This window comes from Eleutherodactylus coqui, chromosome 9, assembly GCF_035609145.1.
Source record: "Eleutherodactylus coqui strain aEleCoq1 chromosome 9, aEleCoq1.hap1, whole genome shotgun sequence".
Taxonomy (NCBI): Eukaryota; Metazoa; Chordata; class Amphibia; order Anura; family Eleutherodactylidae; genus Eleutherodactylus; species Eleutherodactylus coqui.
In genome coordinates this window covers 163,061,821-163,082,367 of record NC_089845.1, presented here as the reverse complement: position 1 = coordinate 163,082,367, position 20,547 = coordinate 163,061,821, and the positions used below count along the sequence as shown (strand labels likewise).

The window sequence follows — 20,547 nt, the reverse complement described above, 5'->3', positions numbered from 1 at the left end:
AAAAAAATACGAAAATGATGTTACAAGATAAATGGCAAGAGACTTACATATGATATCACAAACAGTAAAATAACAGGGATTAAAAGAAGAGAGTTACCATTCTGTGGCGTGGAGTCGCGCCAGAACTGCGGACCAGACCTCACGTATAGTGACCTCCAAGGGGCTGACACTGAGCACACATTGTGTGCGAGTTTTAAACCCTCACGGTGGTAACTCCCCTTTAGTTCCTTCCAGCCCCCTTAGGGGCTGGCTTATCTTGGGACACATAATTCCCTGAAATACATATTTCCTTCATAACTCCGTGTGGGTGTGACCCACCATGAAAATATGACAATGATGTTTCCTGTTGTGATTTTACGTGTGTTTTGAGCCCACGCATGAGTAGTTTTGGACGCATCTGATCCGAGATACGCAATTCTCGGTTCCTGAGCGTCGTGCAAATGTGGGAGTCCCTGCATCTTATTAGCGGGGATACAACGTTCCACAAAATATCCACGTCATCGGGCTGCGACGTACAGATCTTTCATAATTCCTAAATTACATTTTCCTTTGTCTTACGGGCACGTTCTTTTGTTAACTTTGCCTCCAAAAGTTATCAGGTCAGTTACGACCATTTGGACCAGTAAGGGAGGGAAAGAGCTACTAAGGTGTGAAGCCTATTTCCTCTCCTTATTTCCTAACAAACATTTGCTGACTCTGGCTCCAGAGGGGCTGTAGGACATCAAAGACCCCCTGGGGGAGAAGTGTAACAGCCTTTCCTGAAGTCTACTTCAAAGGTAGCTCAGCACTCAGCTTTCCTATATGCGGAAAGACCATTAACTCTTCTCTCTACAAACTATACAAAATGACTGACAGACTACAATTTTCACATCACAATGCATATCTATCAATCTCTTATCTTTATCTGTCACTCTGGTATCTATCTACCCTTCTATTCTCTATCTAGTAAGGGTGAAGGATGTCAGCTCCGCTTTTCTAGTGTCCTGAACGTCAGCTGATTGATACTGGACAGCTGGGGGGGCACTTTATTCATCTCTTTTTACTACAGGGGGCAGTATTATAGTAGTTATATTCCTGTACATAGGAGGCAGTATTATAATAGTTATATTCTTGTACATAGGGGTACAGTATTATAGTAGTTATATTCTTATACATAGGGGGCAGTATAATAGTAGTTATATTTTTGTACATAGGGGCAGTATTATAGTAGTTATATTCTTGTACATAGGAGGCAGTATTATAGTAGTTGTATTCTTGTACATAGGGGGCAGTATTATAGCAGTTATATTCTTGTACATAGGGGGCAGTATTATAGTAGTTATATTCTTGTACACAGGAGCAGTATTATAGTAGTTAAAATATTGCCCTCTATGTACCAGAATATATCATTTTCACTTCATGGCAGTAGTGTTATACTTTTTATTAACCGGTAGACTTGGTGAACGTTTCATTATTATTCCCACTGTCAGATATAATTTAGATTCCTTATTTGGAGCACTTTGATAATGATCGTCTTTTTAACATGATGCAGATCGAGAGCTGAGAACATTGCTGTATTGATTCCTAAAAGTATATAAATATTCTGCATACGATCTGATAGTTCGCTGGTTCACATCCAAGCTCCTCTGTGTTTCTTTGCCAGAAGAGCTGATCATAGAGATAATTCTCATTATCTTGCAAATGGTAGAAAGATAATTGAAAAATAAAAGCTGATTACCATCCAGTTCTCTGCGTCGTCTTTTTTTTATACAACAGATGTAAACACCATCTTTCATACAACTTAAAGGGGTTGTCCCGCGCCGAAACGGGTTTTTTTTTTAACCCCTCCCCCCGTTCGGCGCGAGACAACCCCGATGCAGGGGTTAAAAAAACAAACCGCTCAGCGCTTACCTGAATCCCGGCGGTCCGGCGTCTTCATACTTACCTGCTGAAGATGGCCGCCGGGGTCTGCTCCCTCCGTGGACCGCAGCTCTTCTGTGCGGTCCATTGCCGATTCCAGCCTCCTGATTGGCTGGAATCGGCACGTGACGGGGCGGAGCTACACGGAGCCGGCATTCTGCACGAGCGGCTCCATTGAAGAGAGCAGAAGACCCGGACTGCGCAAGCGCGGCTAATTTGGCCATCGGAGGGCGAAAATTAGTCGGCACCATGGAGACGAGGACGCTAGCAACGGAGCAGGTAAGTAAAAAACTTTTTATAACTTCTGTATGGCTCATAATTAATGCACAATGTACATTACAAAGTGCATTAATATGGCCATACAGAAGTGTATAACCCCACTTGCTGCCGCGGGACAACCCCTTTAAGCTCTACAATTCATCTGTGGTGATGTCACCAGCTATGATGTCATAGCTTTATTAGGATCTCACCTTGTAACATCTATTTACTGAACTTTGCTTAAGCTCTTCTCACATTATATTAGAGCCCTTTGCTGTCTACATATGCTATGTATGTTACTAGCGGATATACACGGCTTCGCCTGAGTTAATTTGTTACAGGTGTCTACGTGTTGTTCACAAGGAAAATTTTATGAAGTGGTGGTTACTTCAGAGAAACCGAGGAATAAAATATGTATACACATAAAGGAGTGTTAGATTCTCCTCAGACTGCATGTAGTGATGTCCCTCTGCAGGATGTGCCACCCCTCCCACTCTTCCCACTCTTCTCATTTAGGACCTAAAGAATGCTCAGGCCAAATTTCACGCTTGAATTTATATTACATAGGGGTGCACTTACTTTTGCAAATAGCATTGAATAATCGAGTTGTGACTCGTTTACTTTTCCTATTTAGGGCCTAAACAATGGTCGTGCCAAATTTCATTGTTACGTCTGCTGGGCGCACTTAAGTGCCACTCCACAGGTGGGATGCAAACATGTCTATTTAAAACCGCAAATACACTCATATAGTACTTGCATGGACCAATTGCACTTCTCCAGGGAACTAAACGGACAACTTAGCCACTGTGCTGACATAGGGAACTGAGTCAGGCATCAAGCATCCGACACACAAGTAGGACATAAGACGTCTGGAGGCCGCACCTGTCAGGGGAAGGAAGAGGGGGGCTGCATATGCTACAGACAAGGACTGCAGGTGTCCAAACCGTCTTTAGGGAAGCAAAGAGACACATCAGACCTACATGCAAACAGCCATGAGTGGCACAAAACAGTGATCTCCAAGCAGTAAAATGACCAGCATCAACTATTGAGAGATGCTGGTCTTTATCTGCTGCAGAATAAGGGGGATTGGATGGCAGAGAATACCACACCCAGCCAGCTCAATTAACCCCTACCTGTGAAGGTGTGCACCAGGAAGCCTGTAGAACAACAGACCCCAGATGCACGACCTAACATTCATGTTTGTTCGACACCGGGAAGTTAGAGAATTAGTAGTCAGTCAGTCAGTGAGGGCTTTTGCCTTTATATAACTAGATGTTTCAAAAACTATTGGGACGCACATAGAAGGTGATGAAATTAGATTTTCTTCACATTTTTTAATCCAATGTTGGGCTGCCTTTGCCCTCAATGACTGCTGTAACCGTCACAGGTATACTTTCCACAAAATTCCAATGGATGTCTGGAGAGATTTGCCTCCATTCCTGGAGAAGAGCTTTAGGTGGTCTTCCCCTCAGACCAAACCTCATCACTGCATGCCATATGACATGGTGCTCGGTCATGCTGGTGGAGACATGGATCTGTACCATAGTATTACCACAGGGTAGGTGATGTCACATTGTCCGGGAGGTCTCTGTACCCATTGGCGGAGAGGGTGGACTTCACTATATCCATTGCGTTAGTCCTTCCCAGCAGAAACCCCACTCTCCTCCCCCCCCCCCCCCGCCCTATAACAGAGCCTCCTCCAAACTATACTCTTGGGATGATGCAGTCACATAGAATCCGCTCTCCAGGCAACCGCCACACCCAAGTATCGCCATCCAATCTGAAGATGGTGTACTGTGATTAATCAGTCGACAACATTTGCTTCCACTCACTTACAGTCCGTCGCTCCGAGCCTATCGCAGGCGCCACTGTGCAGTCACTGCTGTGATGTTGTGTGCAAATGCTCATCCACAGTAACCCTTCACATGCCCCTCCCTATGGAGGGTTCTGGTGCTAATGGATTGTCCCAAAGGCCTGTGGGACATCCTGAGCGAGGGCAGACGATGTGTGTGATGTCTTCACAGATCGTGCAAGGCTTCATTGTCCACATTCTGTCAGTCTACGAGGTCTTCCTGAACATGGCGGCACTGCACACACCGGAAGGTCTCTATTTCCCAATAACAGGTCTAGAAGCTGCAATGTCTCATACTGATTGGTTGGTGACATCCCACCACCAGACCACACTGTCAGCTCCACACCTGGTGACATCCCCCCACGAGACCCCATTGTCAGCTCTGCACCAGGTGACATCCCCACACCAGACCCGTTGTCAGCTCTGCACCTGGTGACATCCCCCCACCAGACCCGTTGTCAGCTCTGCACCTGGTGACATCCGCCCACCAGACCCCATTGTCAGCTCTACACCTGATGGCATCCCACCACCATACCCCATTGTCAGCTCTACACCTGGTGACATCCCACCACCAGATCCTGGTGTCAGCTCTACACTTGGTGACATCCCACCACCAGACCCCGTTGTCAGCTCTACACTTGGTGACATCCCACCACCAGACCCCATTGTCAGCTCTACACCTGGTGACATCCCACCACCAGACCCTGGTGTCAGCTCTACACTTGGTAACATCCCACCACCAGACCCCGTTGTCAGCTCTACGCCGGGTGACATCCCCCCACCAGACCCCGTTGTCAGCTCTACACCTGGTGACATCCCCTACCAGACCCCGTTGTCAGCTCTACACCTGGTGACATCCCCTACCAGACCCCGTTGTCAGCTCTGTACCTGGTGACATCCCCCCGACAGACCCAATCGTCAGCTCTACACCTGGTGGCATTCCACCACCAGACCCCATTGTCAGCTCTACACCTAGTGACATCCCACCGCCAGACTCCATAGTCAGCTCTACATCTGGTGACATCCCCCCACCAGACCCCATTGTCAGCTCTACACTTGGTGACATCCCACCCCCAGACCCCGTTGTCAGCTCTACACCTGGTGACATCCCCCCACCAGAACCCCTTGTCAGCTCTACACCTGGTGACATCCCACCACCACCAAGCCCCTTTGTCAGCTCTACACCTGGGGGCATCTGATGGTTTCTGCACTGAGGTCCCCTGTGTGATCCTCTCCTTTATACCTAAGGCTCGTACATCACGTGACCACACAGGATTGTTAGGGGGCCAATACTTTTGTCAACATGTACTTCAAAATGTATGTGTACAAGGAATGTTGGGAAGGGATTAACATAATGAAAGATGTACTTACCTGGAGGCCTGGAGGTCCCACAGGTCCAGCGGGTCCCAGTGGTCCGGGGGGTCCCTGCAATAAAAGGAGGTTGTATGTTATATCGTTACAGACTAAACCTCTGTTAGTCTGTAGGTCCTTACTGTTGTTATTTACCCATAAGTCCTGATGTACCAAACGCCAATTGACAGAAGGTGTGATACTGTTCCAGGAGGTCGGCCATCAGTCAGAGCCGTTATCGCTGCAGTTGGCAGAAGCGAGCTGGCGCCATCCACAGGATGAGTTTACGAACTGTTCTGTTAACTACCTCCCTGCCAGGACGTGTCCTGTGGTGTTAAGGAGGTAAAGGGATGTTCCAGGGATTTACTATTGATGACCCATCCCGGGTAACATTGCAGCGTCCCGGGTTGGTATTGCACTGATTCCAATGGAAGCTGTGCTTGAGGACAGCCCTATCTGCTTCCAGCACGGAAGCCTTCATGAAACCACGGTGGCCTGGTCTAAAGTCCATAGAGAAACTGGCTTGGCTCCCATGGACAGTAGGGCTCCTGCTCTAATTTCATGGCTCTGATCCCAACTGCTTAACCCTTTACACACCTTGGTGAATAGCAGCAGTACCATGCAAGTAGCTGACAGAGGGGGGCTCCCGCGGTCAGCCATCAGCACCCTGCAATGAGTTTGTGGGATGATGATGGGTTGCTATGAGACTACAACTTGTCCAGCAAGAAACAAGCCCTCCAATGGCTGCGTCCATGGAACATAAAAATGCTACAGTTCTCGGAATAGAGTGATAAAAAATGTAAAAAAAACTGTCAGGTTTTTATGCCGGTCACTAAGGGGTTAAAAAAAAAAATCATGTATATAAAAGAATGTCTTTTGTCTGTTCTTTATGCATGGCTGCAGCATCACCTTCCTGAAAACGTGGCATCGTGATGCCAAGGATGTGAGTGCCGATGCCAGGCGAATGAGCAGCAAGGCTGCAGTCTTTCATGGGGCTGCAGTCTCTCATGGGGCTGCAGTCTCTCATGGGGCTGCAGTCTCTCATGGGGCTGCAGTCTCTCATGGGGCTGCAGCGGTCTCTCACGGGGCTGCAGCGCTGGATCCTGGCGGCCTTGGAGGGGTAAGTATACTTCACTGTATTGTAACTAGATTGACCCGATGTTCGCCAGGGGAACATAAAATGTTTTAGGAACTGATGATTTTAACCCCTAATGCCCCGGGCGTAAGTTAGCATCCTGGCTGTGGGGTACTTAATGCGACAGGACGTAATCTTACATCCTGTGACTGGCGCGGGATCAGAAGCCTGGGCCATCCCGCAGCAGGAGCTGGCTGTCACTGATAGACGGCCTCCTGCTGCAACAGCGGGAGTACATGAGGACAGCGACTCTCGCTGTTAACCCCCTCTGTGCCGCGATCTATGTAGATCACAGGTGTCAAACACAAGGCCCGCTGCCTCATTTTATGTGGCCTGCAGCGTGCCGACGGCCGCTCACCGCTGTAGTATTTACCAGCTGGGGTGCCGCAGCTCCCCGCTGGTAATCATGCTGTTAGCACTAATCCCGGCGCACACTGACTGGATCCTCCTCCCCTGAGTCCCCTGCTCCTCAGTTTCCCAGGAGAGGAAGCGTTCCGGGAGCACACACTGATGTCAGGGTGCACCTGGGCTCAGGGCGAGCGGCGCTGACAGCAGGGGGGAGGTAAGTATATGGGTTTGGGGAGAACTAACATTACTGAGAGGGGTTAATATTACTGTGGGGTTAATATTACTGTGGGTTCACAGAGGGAGGGTGTTGTGATGTCATCAGACCCCTGTCATGTAGTCATTGCTGACCCGTGACTAGCTCCCTGCAGGGGAGTAGCGGGAGAGGGGATGACATTCTGGTATTCAGCATGTGTCTATGGACCGCGGGGAGCTAGTCACAGGTCAGCTGCCACTTTTTAGTACAAAGGCCCATCAGGGGATCCACCGGCTCCCTGGTGGGTCACTGTGATCCCGGCTTCCCATGTAGTCCTATAAGGCGCAGTCATTGGAAGAAAGACCATTAGTGGCCGCTGAAAAAAAAAGGTGTATGGGCGGTCACTAACGAGTTAATCATCAAACTATAGCGTCCAGTACTGGAAGAATAATCTTTATGCTATTTAGGAGTTAGGAGAGATGTAATGTTAATTTTCCAACACTAGATGGAGCTGCAGCACAAGAGTTACTTGGCAAGAAGGAATATAAAATGTTCCTCCAATAACTTTTTGGGTCTTTTTTCTTTCATCTTCTGACAACATCTGTTTTCTCTGCATACCCGCTGAGGGGGCGGTCAGACTCATCCTGGCAGGGCGCTGTGCCCAGCTCGCCGATGTCCCCCTGGTCCTGCTCCCACTTTCCAGAGATGTCAAGTCACCCAGCTTTCCCAGGAGACGCCCAGGGTTAGGGCCCTGTCCCCTGGTCACAGGGTTTCTAACCCAATACCTGGTCAGGTGACTCTTTAGCAGAGGCGGGCTCTGAGTGTAACTTTCCCCATGCAGCTGGTGGAGGGCAGGACTGGGGGCATTCGTAGCGCTGGGACTAGGGTTGTCACAATATATACTGGCCACAGTAAAGGGGGTGTGGTTAGGGGCGTGGCTTATCATGACAAATGTTTTTACCCCCATTATTCTAGTGGCCACAACTAGCAATTTTGCCCCGTCAGTGGCCCCAGTAGTAAGACTGCACCCCGCAGTGGCCCCCTCTAAAGCCCTCTTTTCAGAGTCCCATGCGCGTTCTCTCACATAGATTTTCGTGCAGCGGGCCGACTTTAGGGGAGACATGGCTGGATCACGGGAATGGGTGATACATCACCTGACTAACAGCGCCATCACTTAGTTTATGGCAGGGTCCCTTTAATAGCAATAATACTGCAGCAGTGGCCCCAGTAGTAATAGGGCCCCTGGAGCTGACCGTGTGACCGGCTGCAGGGAGGACAGCAGAGACTGGTGGGACGGTGACAGGAGATCCCCAAAATGGGGAGCCAAGAGCTGAGCAAAGGAGTTTTGTTTTATTTTACTGCAGTGGGGGGCCCTCAACAGTGGATGCCTAAATACAGGGGGCTACATGGCAGATGGCTAATTATCACAGGGCCTACAGGGCCACATGAAGATTGGTTAATTACTGTGGGGGCCACCTGACTGCTATGAGGGACACCTGATTACTGTGGGGGCCACAATTTCTGGTGGCACGACGCATAGTATAGTTTAATTTGGGCAGCACTGCATGCAGTATAGATGATTTCTGGAGTAGTATGAATTATTACTGGGCACACAGTCAGGTATCAGTCATCATGTGGAGCGCGGCATGTGGTATAAAGTACCGCAGGGGAATGATGATGCGTTATGGGGGGGCCCACAGGAGATTATTTCTGGGGTCACAATGTGTATTATAGGTTATTTCCTGGGCACTGTGTGGTAGAAGTTATTTTTGGGGCACTGCGTGGTAGAAGTTATATCCTGGGCACTGTGTGGTATAAGTTATTTCCGGGGCACTGTGTGGTATAAGTTATTTGTGGGGCACTGTGTGGTATAAGTTATTTCTGGGGCACTGTGTGGTATAAGTTATTTGTGGGGCACTGTGTGGTATAAGTTATTTGTGGGGCAATGTGTGGTATAAGTTATTTGTGGGGCACTGTGTGGTATAAGTTATTTCCTGGGCACTGTGTGGTATAAGTTATTTGTGGGGCACTGTGTGGTATAAGTTATTTCCCGGGCACTGTGTGGTATAAGTTATTTGTGGGGCACTGTGTGGTATAAGTTATTTCTGGGGCACTGTGTGGTATAAGTTACTTCCTGGGCACTGTGTGGTATAAGTTATTTGTGGGGCACTGTGTGGTATAAGTTATTTCTGGGGCACTGTGTGGTATAAGTTATTTCCCGGGCACTGTGTGGTATAAGTTATTTCCGGGGCACTGTGTGGTATAAGTTATTTGTGGGGCACTGTGTGGTATAAGTTATTTCCCGGGCACTGTGTGGTATAAGTTATTTGTGGGGCACTGTGTGGTATAAGTTATTTCCCGGGCACTGTGTGGTATAAGTTATTTCCTGGGCACTGTGTGGTATAAGTTATTTGTGGGGCACTGTGTGGTAGAAGTTATTTCCTGGGCACTGTGTGGTATAAGTTATTTGTGGGGCACTGTGTGGTATAAGTTATTTCCCGGGCACTGTGTGGTATAAGTTATTTCCGGGGCACTGTGTGGTATAAGTTATTTCCCGGGCACTGTGTGGTATAAGTTATTTCCCGGGCACTGTGTGGTATAAGTTATTTGTGGGGCACTGTGTGGTATAAGTTATTTGTGGGGCACTGTGTGGTATAAGTTATTTCCGGGGCACTGTGTGGTATAAGTTATTTCCGGGGCACTGTGTGGTATAAGTTATTTGTGGGGCACTGTGTGGTATAAGTTATTTCCTGGGCACTGTGTGGTATAAGTTATTTGTGGGGCACTGTGTGGTATAAGTTATTTCCCGGGCACTGTGTGGTATAAGTTATTTCCGGGGCACTGTGTGGTATAAGTTATTTCCCGGGCACTGTGTGGTATAAGTTATTTGTGGGGCACTGTTAGTAGCGCTATTTTCAGGCGACAGTGTGTGATACGATCACTTTCAGAGGTGTTGGCTTGAGAAGTTCTGGAGGTTTGGAGCGTCTCCTACAATGCCCCATTGCCCGTTACTGAGGTTGGCACATCCACAACTGTACGAACTGTCATTACAGAATGTGAACCACTGAGCAGCCCAACCAGTAAACAGCAGAGCGTACAGGACATAACCGCTGGATACCGATGGAGGACCGAGCAGTGGAGACTGCAGGTACAGCCAGATCTCTGCAGCCTTGTAAGACAAGATCTAACATTGTATCCTCTTATAAAGCATAAGACTCACTTTGAATCACCTGAATATCCCGTTTAAGGTCATACTGGGAGTTGTAGTTCCACAAGGTAAAATCTTCTATCACACGATGGGTTAACAATAATGTGATGATGTAACAACCCAAGTATACAAAACAACTTCACCTCACCATCTCTTGTTCCCGATTGTTCTCACTCTCCTTCTTTTGTGTTCTCTCCCTCTCTCATTTAGTCTCTGTCTCTTGTTCTCTCTCTCGCATTCTCCCTGTTTCTAATCCCTCTCGTTCAGTCTTGTTGTCTCTCTGGTTCTCTTTTTATGTCTGTCTCAGTCTCTCATTCTCTGGTTCTTTCTCCATTCCCTTTCCTGCTTTAGGTTAGGGACGCCTTATAGATTAGCCACGCCCTCTGAAGGCCCCTCCCACCACCCTGTGAAAGTCTCTCCCACCACCCTGTGAAAGTCTCTCCCACATTGATGTCTCTCTCCCAGCATGCAGCCGCATCCCCCTCCTCCCCCCTGACATATTTCATGATAGGACTAAGTGATTCTTGCACATTTACATATTTCTACTATTCTCCTTATGGGCATATAATGCAGTAGAATGGCGCGGCTCTTCGCTCACCGCAGGTCCTGGGATGCCATCTACACCCGGTAAGCCGCCCTCTCCTTTTTCTCCCTGTAAAAAAAAAAGAGCTTGAGTGATAAAATGGTCGGCGCAGTCCGTGAAACCCTCTAAATAAGAGCATCGCGCTTCAGTCCGTGTGGGAGGGGGGCGCCACCACCACAGCAGGCTGTGCCGCTCTTCTATCTGGTTCCTAGAGGTAGCGCGGGATACACTTAGAGGGTAAATGTCACTAGACGGACCCCTATATAGGGAAGAGGGCCACAAGATACGGTAGTGAGAAGGAGATGGCGGGTATATCTGTAGTCACCGGGACCATAAGAGCCCGTTGGAGGCCTCATACAGAGCGCTAACCTGACGCTTCGGGGTGCAATGGAGAATCTGTAAAACCCCCTCATCGTCATGTTTTGTGACAGAGGAGCCATTGAGCCCCTCAGACACCGGTCAGGGCGCAACTACTATCACTGCCCCCTGCAGGTAGTCATCTGGACTCGTATATATGAAGCTTAATTTATACAAAACTGTATACAACGCTGTATATATGTTTAATGGCCCTTTTATTAGAGCCCCCAGACCGCTCATGATTGGAGCTCCCCTGTATGGTAATTCTCCCCGTGACCCCGGAGCATAAAATCACGTGTCAAGTTTTCCGTGGATTAGTTTCAGTGTGAATCCAGTGATCAGAGCGACTTCCAACGAGGCCGGTCATCGGCGCTAGACTAGTCGGGGCCTCGCTGCCAACTGTGGTGGGTTTTCTCATCTAACGGTGTGGAGAGTATACAGGGAATGGTGCGATCAAGGAAAACATCCAGCATAAGGGGATCGATCCTGTGGGTGGAAACGACTCATCTCTGAAAGGGGTCGGAGGAGGATGTCAGGAATCGCTCTGACCAACAGGCTGCACAGTCAGCTGAATACACACATATATATATATATATATATACAGTGTTCTGTAACGCAGGGCTGGTCTTTCCGTGTTACATACAACGTCGGACGTCTTGTTGTTCTTGTTGTGTTTCTCAGTCTTATAATAAGAAGCTCAGCAGACTCCTCCGGGACGTCTTGGTGGACGTGCTTAGAGGAACGCTTGGGATCCTTGTCCGCTCACAGCTTCCTCACAGAAGGCAGACCGCCTCCTTCCAGGAGTTCCTCATACTTGCTTGGATCCATCTTGTCCTCCATGAGCTGCAGGTCTACAGAGGAAGCATCACTGAGCCACCACCACACCTCGCCGTAGGCGGAGGGTTCTGTTCAGCGTCTGCTTCCTTCTTCCTCCTCCACACACACCGCTGATCCAGAGGCCCAAAAAGTTCCAGTTTTGTTTTAACGCTCCACAGAACTGACCAGGAGATGTTTCTCCGCTGCTCAGTGATACAAGTTTTGCGCTCTTTTGCCCGCTGGAGTCTTTCTGTTTCTCTTAGACACAATGGCGCTGGAACTGGTCGCCTGCTGTTATACCATCCGTGCGAAGGAACGGCGAGTTGTGCGTTCGGACACGTTAATTGTTGCTCCAGCGTTGTATTCAGCTGACTGTGCAGCCTGTTGGTCAGAATGATTCCTGACATCCTCCTCCGACCCCTTTCAGTGATGAGTTGTTTCCGTCCACAGGTACCCTTCACTGGAGGTTTTCCTCAATCATGCTGTTAACTTAGAAAAAAAAAACACGGTCGGCGGTGAGCCCCCGGCTAGTCTAGCGCCGATGACCGGCCTCGTTGGAAGTCGCTCCGATCGCTGGATTTTCCCATCTAATGTGGATTCACACTGAAACTGATCTGCGGAAAACTTGTCACATGATTTTATGCTCCGGGGTCACGGGGAGAATTCCCATACAGGGAAGCGCCAATCGTGAGAGGGCGGGGGGTCTAATAAAGGGTCCGGGGACAATGATAAAGGGGTCACTCAGTATATATATTAGTCTCCAGTCTTTCCTTTACCGCACCACATTTGCTCCCTTGCTGCTGCCCTGATATGTTCCCCACTCTGTACATATACGCTATATCTCGTATTCTATTAGGACAGTATATCTACTATATTGGACCAGTACATTACTCTCTCTAGTACTTTGTACTCACTCTTTGTCCTTCCAGCCCAGGAGGTCCGGCGCGGCCTTTAGGTCCTTCTGGTCCCTGAAATGAGAATATTTTCCAATAGTTAGATGTTAAATGTGTGGTAAGCGGTTTGTATCTCGTCCCCAAGAGTAGAAATAATGATAGTAGAAGTAGTAGTTTTAGTAGGTGCAGACAAAGCTGCAGGGAAATCAGTGCTTAGAAAGTGTAGTAATAGAAGTGCAGTACTTGAAGTAGTAGTATTTGCATTAGTACCTGTAGTAGTTGTCTGAGCAGTTGTAGTAGCAGTATTTGCACTAGTACCTGTAGTAGTAGTAGCAGCAGTGACAGTATTTGCATTAGTACCTGTAGTAGTCTGAGCAGCTGTAGTAGTATAAGTATTTGCATTAGTACCTGCAGTAGTAGTCTGAACAGTTGTTGTAGTAGTAGTAGTAGTAGTAGTAGTAGTCTGAGCAGTTGTAGTAGTATAAGTATTTGCATTAGTACCTGTAGTAGTAGTCTGAGCAGTTGTAGTAGTAGCAATATTTACATTAGTACCTGTAGTAGAAGTACTAGTTTGAGCAGTTTTAGTAGTGTAGTAGTAGTATTTGCATTAGTACTTGTAGTAGTAGCTGTAGTCTTCTCAGCAGTTGTAGTAGTATTAGTATTTGCATTAGTACCTGTAGTAGTACTCTGAGCAGTTGTAGAAGTGTAGTATTAGTATTTGCATTAGTACTTGTGGTAGTAGTCTGAGCAGTTGTAGTAGGAGTAATATAAGTATTTGCATTAGTACCTGTAGTAGTAGTAGTAGTGGTAGTAGTAGTAGTAGTAGTCTGAGCAGTTGTAGTAGTGTAGTATTAGTATTTGCATTAGTCCTTGTAGTAGTAGTAGTAGTAGTCTGAGCAGTTGTAGTAGGAGTAATATTACTATTTGCATTAGTACCTGTAGTAATAGTAGTAGTAGTCTGAGCAGTTGTAGTAGTGTAGTATTAGTATTTGCATTAGTCCTTGTAGTAGTAGAAGTAATAGTAGTCTGAGCAGTTGCAGTAGTATTAGTATTTGCATTAGTACCTGTAGTAGTAGTCTGAGCGGCTGTAGTATTAGTAGTATTTGCATTAGTACCTATAGTAGTAGTCTGAGCAGTTGTAGTAGTATTAGTATTTGCATTAGTACCTGTAATAGTAGTCTGAGCAGTTGTAGTAGTGTAGTATTAGTATTTGCATTAGTACTTGTAGTAGTAGTCTGAGCAGTTGTAGCAGGAGTAGTATTAGTATTTGCATTAGTACCTGTAGTAGTAGTAGTAGTCTGAACAGTTGTAGTAGTAGTAGTAGTAGTAGTAGTAGTAGTAGTAGTAGTAGTAGTAGTCTGAGCAGTTGTAGTAGAATTAGTATTTGCATTAGTACTTGTAGTAGTAGTCTGAACAGTTGTAGTAGGAGTAGTATTAGTATTTGCATTAGTACCTGTAGTAGTAGTAGTAGTAGTCTGAACAGTTGTAGTAGTAGTAGTAGTAGTCTGAGCAGTTGTAGTAGAATTAGTATTTGCATTAGTACCTGTAGTAGTCTGAGCAGTCGTAGTAGTATTAGTATTTGCATTAGTACCTGTAGTAGTAGTCTGAGCAGTTGTAGTAGTAGCAATATTTGCATTAGTACCTGAGTAGAAGTCATCTGAGCAGTTGTAGTAGTGTGGTATTAGTATTTTCATCAGTCCCTGTTGTAGTAGTGTAGTATTAGTATTTGCATTAGTACCTGTAGTAGTAGTCTGAGCAGTTGTAGTAGTATTAGTATTTGCATTAGTACCTGTAGTAGTAGTAGTAGTCTGAGCAGTTGTAGTAGGAGTAGTATTAGTATTTGCTATAGTACCTGTAGTAGTAGTAGTCTGAACAGTTGTAGTAGTGTAGTATTAGTATTTGCATTAGTCCTTGTAGTAGTAGTAGTAGTAGTCTGAGCAGTTGTAGTAGTATTAGTATTTGCATTAGTGCCTGTAGTAGTAGTCTGAGCAGTTGCAGTAGTAGTATTTGTATTAGTACCTGTAGTAGTAGTCTGAGCAGTTGTAGTAGTTGTAGTAGGAGTAATATTACTATTTGCATTAGTACCTGTAGTAGTAGTAGTAGTAGTCTGAGCAGTTGTAGTAGTGTAGTATTAGTATTTTCATTAGTCCTTGTAGTAGTAGTAGTAGTAGTGGTCTGAGCAGTTGTAGTAGTATTAGTATTTGCATTAGTACCTGTAGTAGTAGGCTGAGCGGTTGTAGTAGGAGTAGTACTAGTATTTCCTTTAGTACCTGTAGTAGTCTGAGCAGATGTAGTAATATTAGTATTTGCATTAGTACCTGTAGTAGTAGTCTGAGCGGCTGTAGTAGTAGTAGTATTTGCATTAGTACCTATAGTAGTAGTAGTCTGAGCAGTTGTAGTAGTATTAGTATTTGCAATAGTACCTGTAATAGTAGTCTGAGCAGTTGTAGTAGTGTAGTATTTGCATTAGTACCTATAGTAGTAGTAGTCTGAGCAGTTGTAGTAGGAGTAGTATTAGTATTTGCATTAGTACCAGTAGTAGTAGTAGTAGTAGTCTGAGCAGTTGTAGTAGTGTAGTATTAGTATTTGCATTGGTACTTGTAGTAGTAGTCTGAGCAGTTGAAGTAGTATTAGTATTTGCATTAGTACCTGTAGTAGTAGTCTGAGCAGTTGAAGTAGTATTAGTATTTGCATTGGTACTTGTAGTAGTAGTCTGAGCAGTTGAAGTAGTATTAGTATTTGCATTAGTACCTGTAGTAGTAGTCTGAACAGTTGTTGTAGTAGTAGAAGTAGTTGCAGTAGAATTAGTATTTGCATTAGTACCTGTAGTAGTAGTCTGAACAGTTGTAGTAGTAGTAGTAGTATTTGCATTAGTACCTGTAGTAGTAGTAGTCTGAGCAGTTGTAGTAGTAGCAATATTTGCATTAGTACCTGTAGTAGAAGTCATCTGAGCAGTTGTAGTAGTGTAGTATTGGTATTTGCATTAGTACCTGTAGTAGTAGTAGTAGTAGTAGTAGTCTGAGCGGTTGTAGTAGGAGTAGTATTAGTATTTGCATTAGTACCTTTAGTAGTAGTAGTAGTAGTCTGATCTGTTTTAATAGTAGTATTAGTATTTGCATTAGTACCTGCAGTAGTAGTCTGAACAGTTGTTGTAGTAGTAGTAGTAGTAGTAGTAGTAGTCTGAACAGTTGTAGTAGTAGTAGTAGTATTTGCATTAGTACCTGTAGTAGTAGTCTGAGCAGCTGTAGGAGGAGTAGTATTAGTATTTGCATGAGTACCTGTAGTAGAAGTAGTCTGAACAGTGATAATAGTAGCATTGGTATTTGCATTAGTAACTGTAGTAGAAGTAGTCTGAGCAGTTATAATAGTAGTATTAGTATTTGCATTGGTACCTGTAGTAGAAGTAGTCTGTTCAGTTTTAATAGTAGTATTAGTATTTGCATTAGTACCTGTAGTAGTAGTAGACTGAGCAGTTATAATATTAGTATTGGTATTTGCATTGGTACCTGTAGTAGAATTAGTCTGAACAGTTATAATAGTAGTATTAGTATTTGCATTAGTACCTGTAGTAGAAGTAGTCTGAGCAGTTATAATAGAAGTATTAGTATTTGCATTAGTACCTGTAGTAGAAGTAGTCTGAGCAGTTATTATAGTTGTATTAGTATTTGCATTGGTACCTGTAGTAGAAATAGTCTGAACAGTTATAGTATTTGTATTTGCATTAGTACTTGTAGTAGTAGTAGTCTGAACAGTTATAGTATTAGTATTTGCATTAGTACCTGTAGTAGTAGTCTTAGCAGTTGTAGTAGTGTAGTATTAGTATTTGCATTAGTACCTGTAGTAGAAGTAGTCTGATCAGTTTTATTAGTGGTATTAGTATTTGCATTAGTACCTGTAGTAGAAGTAGTCTGAACAGTTATAGTATTAGTATTTGCATTAGTACCTGTAGTAGTGTAGTCTGAACAGTTATAGTATTAGTATTTGCATTAGTACCTGTAGTAGAAATAGTCTGAACAGTTATAGTATTAGTATTTGCATTAGTACCTGTAGTAGTGTAGTCTGAACAGTTATAGTATTAGTATTTGCATTAGTACCTGTAGTAGAAATAGTCTGAACAGTTATAGTATTAGTATTTGCATTAGTAATAGTAGTAGTAGTCTGAACAGTTATAGTATTAGTATTTCCATTATTACCTGTAGTAGTTGTAGTAGTCTTAGCAGTTGTAGTAGTGTAGTATTTGTATTTGCATTAGTACCTGTAGTAGAAGTAGTCTGAACAGTTATAATAGTAGTATTAGTATTTGCATTAGTACTTGTAGTAGAAGTAGTCTGATCAGTTTTAATAGTAGTATTAGTATTTGCATTAGTACCTGTAGTAGAAGTAGTCTGAACAGTTATAGTATTAGTATTTGCATTAGTACCTATAGTAGTAGTAATCTGAACAGTTATAGTATTACTATTTGCATTAGTACCTGTAGTAGTAGTAGTAGTCTGAACAGTTATAGTATTAGTATTTGCATTAGTACCTGTAGTAGTAGTAGTCTGAACAGTTATAGTATTAGTATTTGCATTAGTACCTGTAGTAGAAGTAGTCTGAGCAGTTATAGTATTAGTATTTGCATTAGTACCTGTAGTAGTAGTCTGAATAGTTATAGTATTAGTATTTGCATTAGTACCTGTAGTAGTAGTAGTCTTAGCAGTTGTAGTAGTGTAGTATTAGTATTTGCATTAGTACCTGTAGTAGAAGTAGTTAGAGCAGGTATAATAGTAGTGTTAGTTTTTGCATTAGTGCCTGTAGCAGTAGTAGTAGTAGTATTAGTATTTGCATTAGTACCTGTAGTACAAGTAGTCTGATTAGTTATAATAGTAGCATTAGTATTTGCATTAGTACCTGTAGTAGAAGTAGTCTGAACAGTTATAGTATTAGTATTTGCATTAGTACCTGTAGTAGTAGTAATAGTCTTAGCAGTTGTAGTAGTAGTAGTATCAGTATTTGCATTAGTACCTGTAGTAGTAGTAGTCTGAACAGTTGTAGTAGGAGTAGTATTAGTATTTGCATTAGTACCTGTAGTAGTAGTAGTCTGAGCAGTTGTAGTAGGAGTACTATTAGTATTTGCATTAGTACCTGTAGTAGTACTAGTAGTAGTAGTAGTAGTCTGAGCGGTTGTAGTAGGAGTAGTATTAGTATTTGCATTAGTACCTGTAGTAGTAGTCTGAGCAGTTGTAGTAGTAGTAGTAGTAGTAATATTTGCATTAGTATCTGTAGTAGTAGTAGTAGTAGTAGTAGTAGTCTGAGCAGTTGTAGTAGTATTAGTATTTCCATTAGTACCAGTAGTAGTAGTAGTCTGAGCAGTTGTAGTAGTAATAGTAGTAGTATTTGCATTAGTATCTGTAGTAGAAGAAGTCTGAACAGTTATAGTAGTAGTATTTGCATTAGTACCTGTAGCAGTAGTAGTAGTCTGAGCAGTTGTAGTAGTATTAGTATTTGCATTAGTACCTGTAGTAGTAGTAGTAGTCTGAGCAGTTGTAGTAGTATTAGTATTTGCATTAGTACCTGTAGTAGTAGTAGTAGTAGTCTGAGCAGTTGTAGTAGTAGTATTTGCATTAGTATCTGTAGAAGAAGTAGTCTGAACAGTTATAGTAGTAGCATTTTTATTAGTACCTGTAGTAGTAGTAGTCTGAGCAGTTGTAGTAGTAGTCTGAGCGGTTGTAGTAGGAGTAGTATTAGTATTTGCATTAGTACCTGTAGTAGTAGTAGTCTGAACAGTTGTAGTAGGAGTAGTATTAGTATTTGCATTAGTACCTGTAGTAGTAGTAGTAGTATTTGCATTAGTATCTGTAGTAGAAGTAGTCTGAACAGTTGTAGTAGGAGTAGTATTAGTATTTGCATTAGTACCTGTAGTAGTAGTAGTAGTAGTAGTAGTATTTGCATTAGTATCTGTAGTAGAAGTAGTCTAAACAGTTATAGTGTAGTATTTGCATTAGTACCTGTAGTAGTAGTCTGAGCAGTTCTAGTAGTAGTAGTATTTGCATTAGTATCTGTATTAGAAGTAGTCTGAACAGTTATAGTATTAGTATTTGCATTAGTACCTGTAGCAGTAGTAGTAGTAGTAGTCTGAGCAGTTGTAGTAGAAGTAGTATTAGTATTTGCATTAGTACTTGCAGTAGTAGTAGTAGTAGTCTGAGCAGTTGTAGTAGTGTAGTATTAGTATTTGCATTAGTACCTGTAGTAGTAGTAGTCTGAGCAGTTGTAGTAGTGTAGTATTAGTATTTGCATTAGTACCTGTAGTAGTAGTAGCAGTCTGAGCAGTTGTAGTAGTGTAGTATTAGTATTTGCATTAGTACCTGTAGTAGTAGTCTGAGCAGCTGTAGTAGTAGTAGTATTTGCATTATTATCTGTAGTAGTAGTAGTAGTAGCAGTCTGAGCAGTTGTGTTAGTATTAGTATTTGCATTAGTACCTGTAGTAGTAGTAGTCTGAGCAGTTGTAGTAGTAGTAGTATTTGCATTATTATCTGTAGTAGAAGTAGTCTGAACAGTTATAGTATTAGTATTTGCATTAGTACCTGTAGCAGTAGTAGTAGTAGTAGTCTGAGCAGTTGTAGTAGAAGTAGTATTAGTATTTGCATTAGTACTTGCAGTAGTAGTAGTCTGATCAGTTGTAGTCGTAGCTGTAATAATAGCGGTGGTATTAGTATCAGAAATAAAAGTAGTTAGAGGTGCAGAAGTAGCAAATGTTAACTTGACTTTTTTCACGTGTTGCCCCAGGAGGCGCTATCCTTACCCGGACGTAGCGTGTTGAAACATCCACTTTCAGCTCATTTTAGTAATTAAGCCAACCCCGTCTTCTGTCTTTGCATCAGTCATAATGGAAGGGGGCTGGGTTAGTTATTAAGATCAGCCCCGTGCAATGATGAGATGGGCGCAGAGACAGGTGAAGTAGGTGTCGGAAATGGGTTGTATGTGGAAGTTCCAACACTGAAGGTCTAGCTATGGATAGGTCATCAATATCTGATTAGTGGCGGCCCACTGCTCAGGACCCCCACAATCAGCTTTCTGCAGAACTCACATGACCTCCGTGGCCTCTTCTCGGGTATGTGGTGTCACATCGATCGCCACAGTACAAAGCACGGCGCTGTGCCTGTTATATAGTGACAAGGCCATGGCACTCACCCGAGCGCAGCTGTCTCCCAACAGCTAATCCTAGGGGGTCCCGAGCAGCCATCCCCACCAATCAGAGATTGCTGACCTATCATCGCTCCTCTACTTGCACACATGAGTAATAATTAGAGGTGGAGCAGCTGTAGACCTCTACCGACCGCCTCCATTCAGATTAAACAGGCAGTTGTTCACACAGCAGATTATCGGCAGGTTTTATGCTTCATAAACTGAACAACGAACTATAAGTGAATGAATATAATTTGGCGCTCAGTCATCAGCCCAGTTTACACTGAATGATACATAATTGCAGGATTCAGCAATTAACTGAACTATATCATTCTCTATAAAAGGACCTTAAGTGGTGAGACCCCCGTCGATCAGACATTTATCACCTTTCCTGTGGATAGCTAATAAAAGTCCAACATTGTACCTCCCCTTCATCTATAGAAGCAGCTTTAGCGGTAGTCCAAGTGGCGGTGGCCGCTATACTAGTAGTA

At 44.0% G+C, this 20,547-nt stretch overlaps 1 protein-coding gene across 1 annotated transcript in view; it reads right to left on the bottom strand.

Moving 5' to 3' along the window:
* The window catches only part of COL22A1 (collagen type XXII alpha 1 chain), a 355,966-nt gene that overhangs the window by 149,854 nt on the left and 185,565 nt on the right, over positions 1–20,547 (bottom strand). The window contains exons 23-25 of the mRNA XM_066578764.1: positions 12,914–12,967; positions 10,842–10,895; positions 5,381–5,434 (exon numbers count right to left, since the gene is read on the bottom strand). Coding sequence (XP_066434861.1) covers positions 5,381–5,434; positions 10,842–10,895; positions 12,914–12,967 — 162 coding nt within the window. The remainder of the gene's footprint in view (positions 1–5,380; positions 5,435–10,841; positions 10,896–12,913; positions 12,968–20,547) is intronic.